Source organism: Artemia franciscana, chromosome 11, assembly GCF_032884065.1.
Source record: "Artemia franciscana chromosome 11, ASM3288406v1, whole genome shotgun sequence".
Classification (NCBI taxonomy): Eukaryota; Metazoa; Arthropoda; class Branchiopoda; order Anostraca; family Artemiidae; genus Artemia; species Artemia franciscana.
In genome coordinates, this window is record NC_088873.1 from 43,524,318 (window position 1) to 43,539,287 (window position 14,970).

General features: G+C 35.2%; 1 protein-coding gene across 4 annotated transcripts in view; it reads left to right on the forward strand.

Annotated features, from left to right (window-relative positions):
• LOC136033262 (dopamine beta-hydroxylase-like) overlaps positions 1-11,676 on the forward strand; it is a 157,743-nt gene extending 146,067 nt beyond the window's left edge. For all 4 annotated transcript variants that reach the window (XM_065714015.1, XM_065714014.1, XM_065714016.1 and 1 more), the window contains exon 9: positions 11,373-11,676. In XM_065714015.1, the coding sequence (XP_065570087.1) occupies positions 11,373-11,601 (229 nt within the window). In that variant the 3' untranslated portion in view covers positions 11,602-11,676. The remainder of the gene's footprint in view (positions 1-11,372) is intronic.
• Positions 11,677-14,970: the final 3,294 nt, after the last annotated feature.

Here is a 14,970-nt window from a genome sequence, read left to right on the forward strand (position 1 = left end):
GGCATTAATTCTTCCTTCGAAGGCTAATTTGGGCGATTGGGCTCTGGACATACGCCGGATTCCAAGTCTCCATTGGTGGGAGAATAAGTAGATAACTTCGAAGACCACACTGCCTTTCCATGACGAAAATAAAACAGTGAATAGATATAAAATTATTTAACTGGATATTTCGAACACATATACAGTGTTCGATTATATTACATTACAGATTTCTTACATTAAGAATTCGTTAGAACTTGTAAAAAAAAACTAAAAGAAGTGGAGATTTCTTCAAATTCTATAATTTCAAGTTTCGACATAGTGTCAATGTATACGAGTATTGATGTAAAAGCCGCAAAAATTCTTCTTGAAAGAAAGATACTAAGAAATTTGGACTTAATTAGTGGTGAAACTGTTTTGGAAGACGGTGTAGTTATGAATTTAGTTAGGTTGTGCAACATGTTCTCTTATTTTTTTCAATTCGGAGGGGTTTTTTCGAACACGTAAATGGTTTACCCATGGGGGCCTTTAAGTCATTTATTAGCAAATTGTTTTGTAGAAAATATTGAGACAATAGTGTTAGATTCATACTTTTTAAAACATAAATGTTGGGGGAGATATATGGATGACATAATTTAAACTTCCTTTTCTGGATGTCCTTCTTTCAAAAAATGAAAATAGTCTGGATTTTAAGATTTACAGAAAACCTACTAACAATAACAGATTTTTGTCGTTTTTCTCCGGTCATGCTCGCCAAGTAAAAATTGGCTTAATCATATCCTTAACTGACCGCATTTTTAGAATTTGTTCTCCAAAATTCATTGAGAAGGAATTATTGTTGTTAAAAGAGATTTTAATAAGTAACCATCATCCGGGCTGGTTAATTGACTAGACTTTCGAAAAGGAAAAAAAAAATTCTAGAATTTTCTGACGATATTCTGGAAACAACAGAAAAGAAAGATATTTTTTGTTCTCTACCATATGTTCCAGGATGAGTGAAAAACTTAAAAGAATTTTAAAAAATAATGACTTAAAGGTAGCTTTAAGAGGTAGTAATACTTTGGCCAGTTTTTTTTAATTCTGGAAAGGATCGGACTTCCGTAGAGCAACAAAGTGGGGTTTATAAAATCCCATGTACGTGTGGAAGCTCTTATGTGGGACGTACTAACCAGAATTTAAAAATGAGATTGCTACAACATCATAATTCTATTTCATCGTCTCTAAAGCAAAATACCAAACCTGAAGATTTCACGTCGGCCCTCTCGGAACATATCTTTAATTTTCCAAATCATTTTATTTTGTTTGAAAATGTTTCTTTGATTTCTAGGGACCAAGGTTTAAAGCAAATTTTCAGAGAAACAATCGAAACTAAAAAAATTTTATTCAATAATAATTCCATAAACAGACATACAGGTGAATTTGGATTGAACTCAATTTATGATAATTTACTGAGGTCAAATAAAGTAAATATTACCTCACCTAAGAGCTATGACCTCTGTCCACGTAATATGTCAGATAAATCTAATGAACCGGAACCGAAAAGGTCAAAGAGATTTGCCTCTGCTGTTGCATTGAAAAAAATAAGAGCAATAAACTATATGTAATTAGTTTATTAGGTATAAATTTTGTTTATTTTTATTCATGTCTTTTAGTTTTACTGCTGATGATGAACACTGTATATGTGTTTGAAATATCCAGTTAAATAATTTTTTATCTATTCACTGTCAATAAAAAGGTTTCATCCCTATTTTGAACTGTTTTATTTTCGTCATGGAAAGGCAGTGTGGTCTTCGAAGTTATCTACGTCGAGTATATGGGGATAATGTGACCAAGGAGGTGTCTAGATATATTAACACCCATAAGAGACACGCAAATGTTATAAATCAACAAGATTTTCTTCAGCAATGTAAGAAGGAAAGGATTTTGCCACCTTCAATAAAATTCAATCTACATCTAGGCACTTTTAAAGGAAAAAAGTTCGAACGAGGTATACAATTCACGACTTTAAATCATCTGATTAAAGATAAAAGGAGAAAAAGAGCTTTATTAGTGAACGATAAACTTTTCCTGGGAAATATTATATAAAAAAAGTGAGTGCAAGTGATTTTTGTTTTATTCAACAAACAGCAAGAAATCATTTTACTCGTGACTTTCACCTTTCCAGAGAAAGATTACTTAAAAAGTTTTCAAAATTATCTGAAAATAAAGCCGTAATACCTTCGTCAACTCTTGGACCAGGTGTAATTAATTTTTCATCAAGGACCTTAACGTTACAAGAAAAGTCCGTATTAGAAAAAGGTCCAAAATTTTGTTTTAAAACTAATTAAGTCCCAGTAGAAGAAATTATCTTTTCAATAGAAACATCTTTACATAGAAACCCCATCCTAATCAAAGATGTTAGCCTAGTAAGAGCTTTTACAGTTAAGCCCTGTCAGAGTTTGCTTTAAAACCAGAAATCCCAAACAATTCTATCAAAGACATAAAGATTCTTAATAATTCAAGAAGGGATGAATCTATTATTATTACAAAAGCAGACAAGGGTAACACTTTAGTGGTAATAGACACTAAGGACTACGATTCAAAATTAAACGCTTTACTGAAAGATGAAAAAACGTACAAAAAACTTTCTTTTGACCCGATGGACTCATACACAAAGAAGTTTAAGAACGAGTTAAAGAGTTTGAAGGAAGAAGGGAAGATTACACCTCAACTTTTCTACAAATTCTTACCAAGAGGTTCTTTGTGCCCTAAATTATATGGACTTCCAAAGATACATAAGCCAAATCTGCTATTACGACCAATTATTGTGAGTACAAAGTCACCAACAAGTGCTTTGAGTAAGTGGCTAGTGTCATTGTGTAAACCACTCATGTCTACACAAATTTCTTACATTGAGAATTCGTCAGAACTTGTAAAAGAAAACTAAAAGAAGTGGAGATTTCTTCAAATTCTATAATTTCAAGTTTCGACATACTGTCAATGTATACGAGTATTGATGTAAAAGCCGGAGAAATTCTTCTTGAAATAAAGATACTAAGAAATTTGGACTTAATTAGTGGTGAAATTTCGGAAGTCGGTGTAGTTATGAATTTAGTTAGGTTGTGCAACATGTTCTCTTATTTTTTTCAATTCAGAGGGGGTTTTTTCGAACAAGTAAATGGTTTACCCATGGGGGCCCCTTAAAGTCCTTTATTAGCAAATTGTTTTGTAATATATATTGAAACAATAGCGTCAGATTCATACTTTTTAAAACATAAATTTTGGGGGAGATATATGGATGACATAATTTCAGTATGGAATTATGGGATGGAGAAATTAAAAAGTTTTTTAGAACATCTTAATTTTTAGGGAGGTGATTTAAAATTTACAATAGAATTAGAAGAGGATAATAAACTTCCTTTTCTGGATGTTCTTCTTTTAAAAAATGAAAATAGTCTGGATTTTTAAGATTTACAGAAAACCTACTAACAATGACAGATTTTTGTCGTTTTTCTCCGGTCATGCTCGCAAAGTAAAAATTGGTTTAATCATATCCTTAAGTGACCGCATTTTTAGAATTTGTTCTCCAAAATTCACTGAGGAGGAATTATTGTTGTTAAAAGAGATTTTAATAAATAACCATTATCCGGGCTGGTTAATTGACCAGACTTTTTCGAAAAGAAGGAAAACATTTCTAGAATTTTCTGGCGATATTCTGGAAACAACAGAAAAGAAAGATATTTTTTGTTCTCTACCATATGTTCCAGGATGAGTGTAAAACTTAAAAGAATTTTACAAAATAATGGCTTAAAGGTAGCTTTAAGAGATAGTAATACTTCGGCTAGTTTTTTTAATTCTGGAAAGGATCGGACTTCCGTAGAGCAACAAAGTGGGGTTTATAAAATCCTTGTGGAAGCTCTTATGTGGGACGTACTAACCAGAATTTAAAAATGAGATTGCTACAACATCATAATTCTATTTCATCGTCTTTAAAACAAAATACCAAACCTGAAGATTTCACGTCGGCCCTCTCGGAACATATCTTTAATTTTCCAAATCATTTTATTTTGTTTGAAAATGTTTCTTTGATTTCTAGGGACCAAGGTTTAAAGCAAACTTTCAGGGAAACAATCGAAATTTAAAAAATTCTATTCAAGAATAATTCCATAAACAGAGATACAGGTGAATTTGGATTGAACTCAATTTATGATAATTTACTGAGGTAAAATAAAGTAAATATCACCTCAGCGAATAGATATGACCTCTGTCCACGTAATATGTCAGATAATTCTAATGAACCGGAAAACTTTAGGACATGTAAACAGGACAAAGGCCTCCATTAAGGCAAGAAATTAAGGAAATAAAATTCTTAATATTGATTGGGGAAGTGTGATTTGGGAGGGGGGAAGATGAAACTGTCTGTCTAAAGTCCTAGACTTGTGTTTATTTAATCAAACAAGTATTGACAACAAAATGGAGCATGACAAGATTATTTTAAGGAAATAGAGGATTAAGATATTTATATATTCAAGATTGTCGTGAGAATGGGGGTCGAGACTGCTTCAGCCCTATAGAAGATCATAATGATTCAAGATTCATTTATTTAAACAGCTTTCGTAGTATTGGCAAAAGCCTTAACTAAATTACACTATCTCCTATAACACAGGAAAAAAAGAAAAAAACTAAGTATGATTAATGACATATGTATAAAACGTAGTAAAAGGATTGCTTCCCGGTAACTGCTGAACATCTACGCCTAGACTTTGGCGTCAAGCAGGCAATGCCATCTAGCTTCTTTTAACAAAGATAGCGCTGCAAAAAAGCAACATGAATTAGTCTTGTGTAATGTGACCTTATCGTATTGGATCGTCATGATTAATGCACTTAGTGAAACTAAGAAGAATAATTCTTTGATCACTTCCACTATTTCACAGAAAATGACCGGAAAGAATGCATAAAAAATCTAAAATTGGGAGTGGCGCGCATCAGCTTTAACAGCGTTGCAACACCCACAGCCTGTAAAGACACCAGTTGCGTAAACATTTTTCAAAAGCAACAAATAGCTATCGTCGCGACATTAATTGGCGCTGAGTCAAAACCAGACACTCTCGCAGTTGGAAACCGTTGATTTTGAATTAAAATGGAATAGTTGTGGGCATCAAGTCATGGCTAATTATAGAAAAAGCTAAGACAGGTAGTCCAATTGAGTGAGAGGCAATTCTGGCATTAAACCCCCTTATTAGGATTGTATAACAGAATATTATATAGAAAATACTGTTTTCACTCCTGGAACAGAGCCAAGATCTTTCCGCGCTGATTGGCTGTGGGAGCGCCAGAGGTTAACGCCTAGTCCATTTAGGCAATGCCATTTTAGGCAGAAGATATTAACAAATAGCTTATGTTCCTTAATGATAATTAGGCTCTGGAACACAGCCAAGGTAATACACCAAATACTAGTGCCTAAGAGCATAGTTTAAACTAAGTAAAGATATTTCTATTCATAATTTATTAAAACTCATAAGTATCTACCAAAGTATATGACCAATGTAAATTACTTTGCAAATAGCTACGACATCTTTTCAATAACTCAGAGATGCCACAAAACTGCGAATTCTAAATAACCCAGAGAAGCTTATAAAGATTTAGCGTTTCGCCATGAAATCTTACCGGTCTGATGAGAGGCAGTATTTTTTTTTTTTACAAGAGAGTACCATTTAAGATGTAGCTTATCGGCAAGACATACATTATATTATAAGGAATATACTGAGATATTGGTATTTGCCTAGATAATTAACTGGAGAGAAGGAAACATGTTAAGAAAACAAGAGCTAAGAGCTCATATGGCACTTGTGACGAGGCGAGAAGAGCTAAGAGCCAAGAGATCATATGGTATGAGCTCTAACAAAATTCTATGAATCAATAGATTGATTTAAAAAGGAAAATAAGAGGCTTAATGCCAGTCAGGATTTAAAATAAGAGCTCTGAGTCACGATGTCCTTCTAAATATCAAAATTCATTAAGATCCGATCACCCACTCGTAAGTTATAAATACCTATTTTTTTCTAATTTTTCCTCTCCCTTTAGCCCCCCAGATGGTCGAATCTGGGGAAACAACTTTATCAAGTCAAATTGTGCAGCTCCCTGACACGCCTACCAATTTCCATCGTCCTAGCACGCCCAGAAGCACCAAACTCGCCAAATCACTGAACCCCTCCCCCCCAACTCCCCCAAAGAGAGCGAATCCAGTACGATTTTGTTAATCACGTATCAAGGACATTTGTTTATTCTATCCACCAAGCTTCATCCCGATTCCTCCACTCCAAGTGTTTTTCCAAGATTTCCCCCTCCAACTCCCCCCAATGTCAAAAGATCTGGTCGGGATTTGAAATAAGAGCTCTGAGACATGAATTCCTTCTAAAAATCAAATTTCATTAAGATCCGATCATCCATTCGTAAGATAAGAATACCCCAATTTTCATGTTTTCCAAAGATTCCGGTTTCCCCCTCCCACTCCCCCCAATGTCACCGGATCTGGTCGGAATTTAAAATTAGAACTTTAAAGCACAAGATCCTTCTAAATATCAAATTTCATTAAGATCTGGTCACCCTTTCGTAAGTTACAAATACCTCAATTTTCAAAATTACCCCCCCCCCTAATTCCACCAAAGAGAGCAGATCCGGTCCGGTTATGTCAGTCACGTATCTTAGACAAGTTTCTATTCTTCCCATCCAGTTTCATCCTGATCTCACCGCTTTAAGTATTTTCTAAGATTTCCGGTCCCCCCAACTGCCCCCCCCCCACCAATTACGCTTGATCCGGTTGAGATTTAAAATAAGATATCTGAGTTACGAGGTCCTTCTAAATATGAAGTTTCATGAAGATCCGATCACTCCTTCGTAAGTTTAAAATACGTCATTTTTTCTTATTTTTCAGAATTAACCCCCCCCCCCCCAATATAGCGGAGCCGTTCCAATTATGTAAATCACGTATTTAAGACTTCTGATTATTTTTCCCACCAGGTTTCATCCCGATCCCTCCAATCTAAGCGTTTTCCATGATTTTAGGTTCCTTCACCCCAAACTTCCCCCAATGTCACCAGATCCGGTCAGGATTTAAAATAATTGCTTTGAGACACGATATCCTTCTAAATATCAAATTTCATTGAGATCCGATCACTCGTTCGTAAGTTAAAAATACTTCATTTTTTCTAATTTTTTCAGAAATACCCCCCTTCCCCCAACTACCCCAAAGAGAGCGGATCCGTTCCGTTTATGTCAATCATGTATCTAGGACTTGTGTTTATTTTTCCCACCAAGTTTTATCCCGATCCCTCCACTCTAAGTGTTTTCCAAGTTCTAGGTTTCCCCCTCCCAACTCCCCCCCCCCCCCCCCAATGTCACCAGATCCGGTCAAGCTTTAAAATAAGAGCTCTAAGACACGATATCCTTCTAAACATCAAATTTCATTAAGATCCGATCCCACCTTCGTAAGTTAAAAATACCTCATTTTTCCTAATTTTTCAGAATTACCCCCCCCCCCCAACTACCCCAAAGAGAGCGGATCCGTTCCGATTATGTCAATCATGTATCTGGGACTTGTGCTCATTTTTCCCATCAAGTTTCATCCCGATCCCTCCCCTCTAAGTGTTTTACAAGATTTTAGGTTTCCTCCCTCCAACTCCCCCCAATGTCATCAGATCTGGTCGGGATTCAAAATAAGAGCTCTGAGACACAATATCATTCCAAACATCAAATTTCATTAAGATCCCATTACCCGCTCATAAGTTAAAAATACTTCATTTTGTTCTATTTTTTACGAATTAACCGGCCCCCCACTACCCCCCAGAGGTCAAATTGGGAAAACGACTATTTATAATTTAAGCTGGTCATGTCCCTGATACGCCTGCCAAATTTCATCGTCCTAGTTTACCTGGAAGTGCCTAAAGTAGCAAAACCGGGACCGACAGACCGACAGAATTGGCGATTGCTATATGTCACTTGGTTAATACCAAGTGCCATAAAAATTCTTTCATCATAATATGCAGAATAATCATAGTTAACACATTGTGCATGCAGCTTCACTATGCTTTAACCCCACCCCCTTTGATGCGCAAATATATGGCCTAAATTAAATATTTCCTATCAATTGTCCCAATACGTCCCAGTTGTTCCAAAACCAAGTTACGGGTGGCAGAATATATCGAAAATTTATAATTTCGGATGTATGTTTGCACATTTGGGGTTAGGGTTCGGGTATATTATAGCAAGACTGTATGCAAAATGTGCTATGACTATTTTCCATATTTCTAAGTAACCATTGTTTTCTTAACATGTTTCCTTCTCTCCAGTTAGTTCTGTAGGCAAATACAAAAACATTACTTATCATGTGATAAAATACCTGTCTATTTCTATCTATGTATAAGTTTTGCAAATTGGATTCCCAATTTAAATTCTTCGTTGTCTCTTCTTAAGTCTGTTAGTACTATGTGACTTTATTAATAAAAAGAAGTGTTTTCAATTTTAAAAGATGAAAATATAAATTAGCATTTACATGACTCTAATCAATGATTTTCATTTATCATTATTCTAATTTTCTCAACCTGGCTTTTTCATCGTCACGTGTATAATAGAAAGATTTTTACATGTGTATTGGAATCAATGTTGTGTCCAGGGGGAGGGGTACTGGGTTTAACCCCTAACCCCTCTCTCCCCTTTAAATGTCTGTTTGAATCGTAAAGAAGTAGCAAAAATGCTTATAAACAAATCTTTGATGCTTTCTGTAAAGTTTTTTTTCCTAAGCCCCGGCCCAACAAATATACCCCCCCCCTGAACACAAGTCCTAGATATGGCTTTGATTGGATCCTATGGCTTTTTGAAGTTTTTTTTTAGTTCAGTTCGGTTTATTTTAAATTTAAATCAATATTATCACTCGCAACCAAATTATAATAAAAAAGAAAAATCCTCTTCATTTCTTACTGTAGGAATAAACATATTGAGGAACCCCAAAATAAAAAAAAAAGAATAAAAACACTTAATGGAGTCTTCCTCCTTCTTGCATGTGGGACCCATTTCGTTTCACTAATTAAAATCCCACAATCTAAATTGCTGGAAAAAGTATTCCCAAATTCAGTAGGTAATCAGGATCTATTGCCCCCACTAAACATAAACAAGAAAAAGTTAATAATATTGATGTAAATACTTAGGTATTGCTCATTAATACCTTACTATTTAACAAGTATCACAGATGAATTTAGCAAGGAATATGAATTACTGAACATACAAATAAACTGCAGCATCTAGAATTATCTGTAAGTAAGTAAGTAAAAGTAAGACGGCACTAGACCCTTAAGGTCCAAACCGCCGGTGCTGATCTCCGTTTCATGGCCCTTCAGCCAGGAAGTGCAATGGGGGGTTGGGGGCCAACCATCCTGTGCTTTCGCACACCCTTCCTGTTTACCTTCCCCATATTTCTCCAGGTACCCATTTGGAGCTGGGTCTACTCTGGCTAAGCTTACAGAGTCACGCCACTGACCACCGTCCCAAACTAAATAACTGGTCACAACTGGTCCCACGTAGTTTTATTTTGTCTTTGACAAAACCAAGGAAGTCAACGAGTCAAGAGGTCATTTTGAAAACGACGGATTTGTGACCAGTTGGAAGCAAAAGAAGACGTGCAATCAAAGGGTATCACAACATGCAACTGCAGCATCACAACATGGTGATCACAATGTTGAAAAACAGAAAGAATTTAAATTTTTAAAACAGTCTTTGAAGTTACTTTGCGGGGATTTATTTTGGTTCAAATTAAATACGTAATAACCCAGGTAAGGGTGCCAGTGGGAGTGGGAAGATATGGGATGTAATTAAACCTCAGGATTTCTTGCCCCCTAATATTAGAAAAATACTTTTTTCTGGAATTTTCGGTGGGAAAAATATTGCCTCCCTAAATTTTAAAAAGAAAAAAAAAATTATGCATCTTCATTAAATGAACTTAACAGAAGATACATTTTTTGAACCGGTGCCCCTGGTATCACGTGCTTCCTGATAGAATGAATACTCAATTGAATGCTACAGCACGCGAGAATACTACATCGTTTGATTGAAATGCAATTTTTTTTAGCTAAAAAGTGTATTTTTCATATCTCATGGGATGCTTTACGGCGAAATGTCAAAAAGCAACGTGACTTGAGAAAATCAATCCCACTGGTTCGGTCAGTTTTTTTTTTTTTTTTTTAGTAAGACAAAATCTAAGGGAAACTATAAGAGTGGGGGATTGGCATTACTGTCAAGCAGAAAATCGCTACGCCATCTAGTGTTTGATGGCTTTGTTTGACTTAATCTACTACATACGTGTCTTTCAAGGTTCTTTAAAAGCAGTGAAGGATAAAGAAAATGAATTCTGTCCCCAGTAGCCCTACCATCTTAAATGCAAATAACCTAATTAGCATATATAATTTCCTCAAACCTAGGTCTAATTTTGTTCACATTGGATTTTGACTGAAAGTAATCTTGAAAAAACCAAAACGCTAATTAAATATCACTTGCAGAAAAGTATCGGCTTTAATCCTACATTGTAAGTTAAGCATTTGAAATACCCAATTCTCTATGAAATTTCCTATTTTTAATGAATTTGCCAGGCACTATACTATGAATGGATTTATTTCGTGCGGGTAGGTATGAGGCATCGTGATGATTTTCTTCAATAATCAGTTTTTGAGGGTTTTTTAGTCTGCAATTTGTTGCTGTATTTTTTCGCTTGTTTTGTTAATGTCATAATGGCCCAAATAGGTTTTCGTAGCAATAAATCTATCTATCTACCCTTGTTAAATCGCCGAGTTGGCAATTTTCGCTGAGTTGGGCGGAATAGACTTTACATTGTCTCCAGTACAAGTAAGTAAGTAAGTCCCATATCAAACTCAGTCGCTTCAATTCACGAAAATATAGGAGGGGGCCAAACGTATCTTTCGAAATCTAAGGGGACAAGATATGTTGTTTATGCAGTTTTTTCAAAAAAAAACCTCAAAAGATATTTTAAATCTGGGGTAGGGACAAAAAATCTGGGGGGACAAATTTCCCCTACCTTGAACCCCCCCCCTAATTTACGCCTCTGGTTAAATTGCCAAAAATTTAACGCTTACAGGTTTCCTATTTTTTATGAACAGCGAATAGAGTCAAATGTATCAACAAAGAAATTAAAAAACTTCAAAACCAAAAAAAAGCTTAAAAGAGCAGAGTAAAATTCAACGATAAGTATTTGGTTGATACTGGTTCACAATCATGATCACAAAAATTTTCACCCAAATTTTGTTGATAAAAAGCCATAGCAAGGGGCATGTGATATTTTATTTGTATTTATTGTTTATCTTTATTGTAAAATTGTTGAATAAATATATCTATCAATCTAATCATTCTAGCTGGGAAGATCAGCCTACTGATACTAGCAGAGCGATTTCTGAAAACTATAGAGCGATCAGCTGGACTCCACTACGAGCCAAACTTCTTGACGACTTTTATACTCATTCTGCTATATCAATGCAATGCAACAAGTCTGATGGTAATAGATTCCCAGGAGTATGGGAGGGTATGAACAACGTTTGGCCGAAGCTCCAAGTTTTAGACGAAGACACCAATTGTGAAGGATAATAGTTTCACTTAGAGGCTTCTATTTATCAGTATTTTACTTACTTGTAATATTAAATCTTGATTTTTGGGTCGTTATTCTTATTCTCTATAACTACTACTTTTAAAAACTTACTGCAACAATCAACCTGAGGTCAACACAGCTGCGCACACTTCTCCTCCATCCCAGTTATTTCAAAGCTTCTCTCTTCACACTCTCCCAAGACGTTCCAATTTCCTTTAAATAATTTCCTATAATCTCCTCCAATTCGAGTCGGGGACTATCTGCTTTTTGTTCGGCCCTAGACGGATGGCTGAGATGAAGGATGCTCGGCAATCTATCATCCATCATCCACAAAACGTGTTTGTCCATCTTAACTTTTTTTCATTATGGGCCAAGAAAGTGGGATACAACCACATTTTTCATACAGCATACTCTTTGAAATCCGGTTAGTCAAATAGGTACCAAAAACTGTCCGTTGACAATTATTAAAGAGGACAATAATCTCCACACGCGCAGAGGGATATCACACCAAAAATAGGTTTGTATTTAGACCCCAAAGTTCTGATTGTTCAATTCTTTTCTAGTGCATCAATGAATTGGAAGTGTGGCGTTAAGTTTCTTAATTAGATAACCTCTTGTTGTATGGGAGGTTAGCACATATACGGAGAAGAACTTTCAGAGACAGCAATGTGTCAAAGGATACAGGATTACAGTTCACCTAATACCTCAGAACCTGATATATCTAACCTCCAAAGAGGTGATGTAATCTCTGAAATAGTCTGTGTCTGGTCCCTTACGCGCTTAGAGTCTGTTGGTACGTTAGAAATTCTTTGTATTATAATAGCTGGTGGAAGTAAATCAAGGTAGAACACAACATTTTAACATTTTTTTTCTCTATTTATTCTTTCTTACCGGCTCCTAGGTAGAAGAATGACCAAGTATCGAAAAGGACAACAACATTAAATTGGGATCATGTTAGAAAGTTTTAAGTGCTATTGGACCCTTCAGAAACGATCTAGAGTTATACGAAATCTTTTTTTTTCAAGACCTTTTGGGTGCAGGCTATGCACGTTAGGAAAAGCCCATGGCCCATTCGTAATGAGATTTTACTAATACAGAGCAATAATTTGAGCCAATCAGTTTCTTATAGAATTTTCTGATTAGCTGGAAAATTTCATGAAAAATTATGATTGACTTAAAATAGTGCTAGTTAAGTATTGATATCAGTAAAATCTCAATGTGGATAGGCCTTTAGCAATCCTTTTCCTTTTGGTCTCAGTAAGTCAAAGAAGCACACACAATGTCAACGTTATTCTTTTTCCCTGAACTTTTGTTTTTTATTAAACGGTTCCTAGGGGGAAGGGGACAGAGAATGACAAAGTGATGAAAAAGGAAATTATATTAGATTGGTACCATTCTCTAATTTTTTCCCTTGATTTTTCATTAAAGAAGGTAAAGTGTTAATCAATCTCTTCTTCTTTCTTCTTTCCTTTTTTTACGAATGAATCTTCCCGTGAACATTAAAGTTATATTCAAGGCACGGACCTTATTGACTCCAATCTAGGATCTTTTCAAAATTTAAAATTAATTTTCAAATTTACTGTGTCAGTTTTGCTTGCACGCTTAAAAACAAGCAGTGTTGCAACCAGATATGAAATTTATTTTACTTTGCTGCAACAAAAATAACCTAAAACTTAAGAAAAAGAAGATAAATCTCGGTCTGGTGATGTTGGAATTGAAAAATTTGATCAAAATTTTTAATTTGCCCTATTAGATAAGTGTCAAAAAGGGCTTAAGTTTAAAACGTTGCTACGCATCTAAAAAATAAGAAAAAACGCAGAGAAATCTGCGGCAGAATTTCAGAAAATAATTAATTGTAAATTGAATGCAATATGAGTCAAAAATGTTACAGTTAGTCGTTACAATTCACGCTACATTCCATGCTGGGTAACCTACCTCGCTGGCAGAAGGTTAGCTAGAGAGAGTAGAGTGAGAGACCCCCCGTATACAATTGGCGTCATTTTATTTATAAGAAGAAAAACATAATATGTATATCAATGATCCAAGAAAAACATGCGTTTAACCATAGTATTCTTTCAGTAATTACAAAATGTCAAGTTAGTAAATGTCACGTAATGCTGTTAATATTTTTGGAAAAGCTGGGGCATGCATAGTTGAGTACTTGTCCTTCACCCATGTGCCTGGTCTATACACGCCTATGATAAGTCGCTGCGGTGATTAATCGAATTATAAAAGCGTAATATTTTAAGAAATCATATAACCTATTTACTTATTATTTATAACGTGCACATATAGTTGTAAAACGGTGGAGCAGCAATAAGAAAGAAACTAGAGAAAAATTTAACAAGAATTGGCTAATATGAAAGTGATGCAATAAACATGTATAATCAATAAATGAAGAGTTAACTGCATAGTATCTCTAACTTCTGAAACTACATCGGCAACATCTCAATTGGTAATAAGAACTCTGTGTTTTGGTGAAGGTGAAAAATCTAAATTCACACTTTATATAACGGGTGTCTGTAACTCCTAGCCAATCACAATGCAACTGGTAGCTGACGTGCCGACGAAGACACAATTATCCAATCTTGAGCGTCTAAGTGGTTCCAATAATTAACAAAGAAGATGCGTTTTTCCTGCTTTATTTTAAGTGCTTGGAAGCAAGGAAAGATATCTCATTATGCAGAATACATACAGCCAGGTTCCGTCAAACTGCTACTACTACTACTAACAACTCAATGCAGTGCCAAGCCGCCTGAGGCTAACATAGCTGATGTCACAAATGCTCCTCTGCCTAGCCCAAACGGTATATACTCAATGAATTCAATAGCCCTATCTTTTCCTTTTTATTAATTTAACGGCAAACGGTAAACAGGCAGCGCTGAAAAAAGATTCGCTTTATTGGAAATTTATTGAGAATATAGATTTTGGGTTATATAATTATAACCCAAAATCGAAAAAATATAACCCAAAAAATTTGGGTCCATTAGAGGTTGGGGGTAAAATTTAATGGTCCGAATTTAGCGGTATTATTAAGTATCCTCGAATGTTTTAAAGTAGTTTCTGGAATTTGTAGCATTTCATTCTGGAGAGTGGGAGTGCGAAAGTGATACCTTTTCGAAATGTGAGACTGGTCTTATAGTCAAAATTTCGAAACAAGCCAAAAGAAAAAACCTTAGAACGTTGTTTTCAGGTATGAATAGAACAAAGATGGGTCTAGGGGTTCGAAAATTGTTTTTATTTTGATGCTCTTGGTATTTAAGATTAAATTCTTCATTAAATAATGCGGTTTAAGGAAATCCAAAAAGTGTTCTGTGACAGTGTTGTCAAACTGACATTTATGCTCCCTTCTCTAAACTGAAGACCAT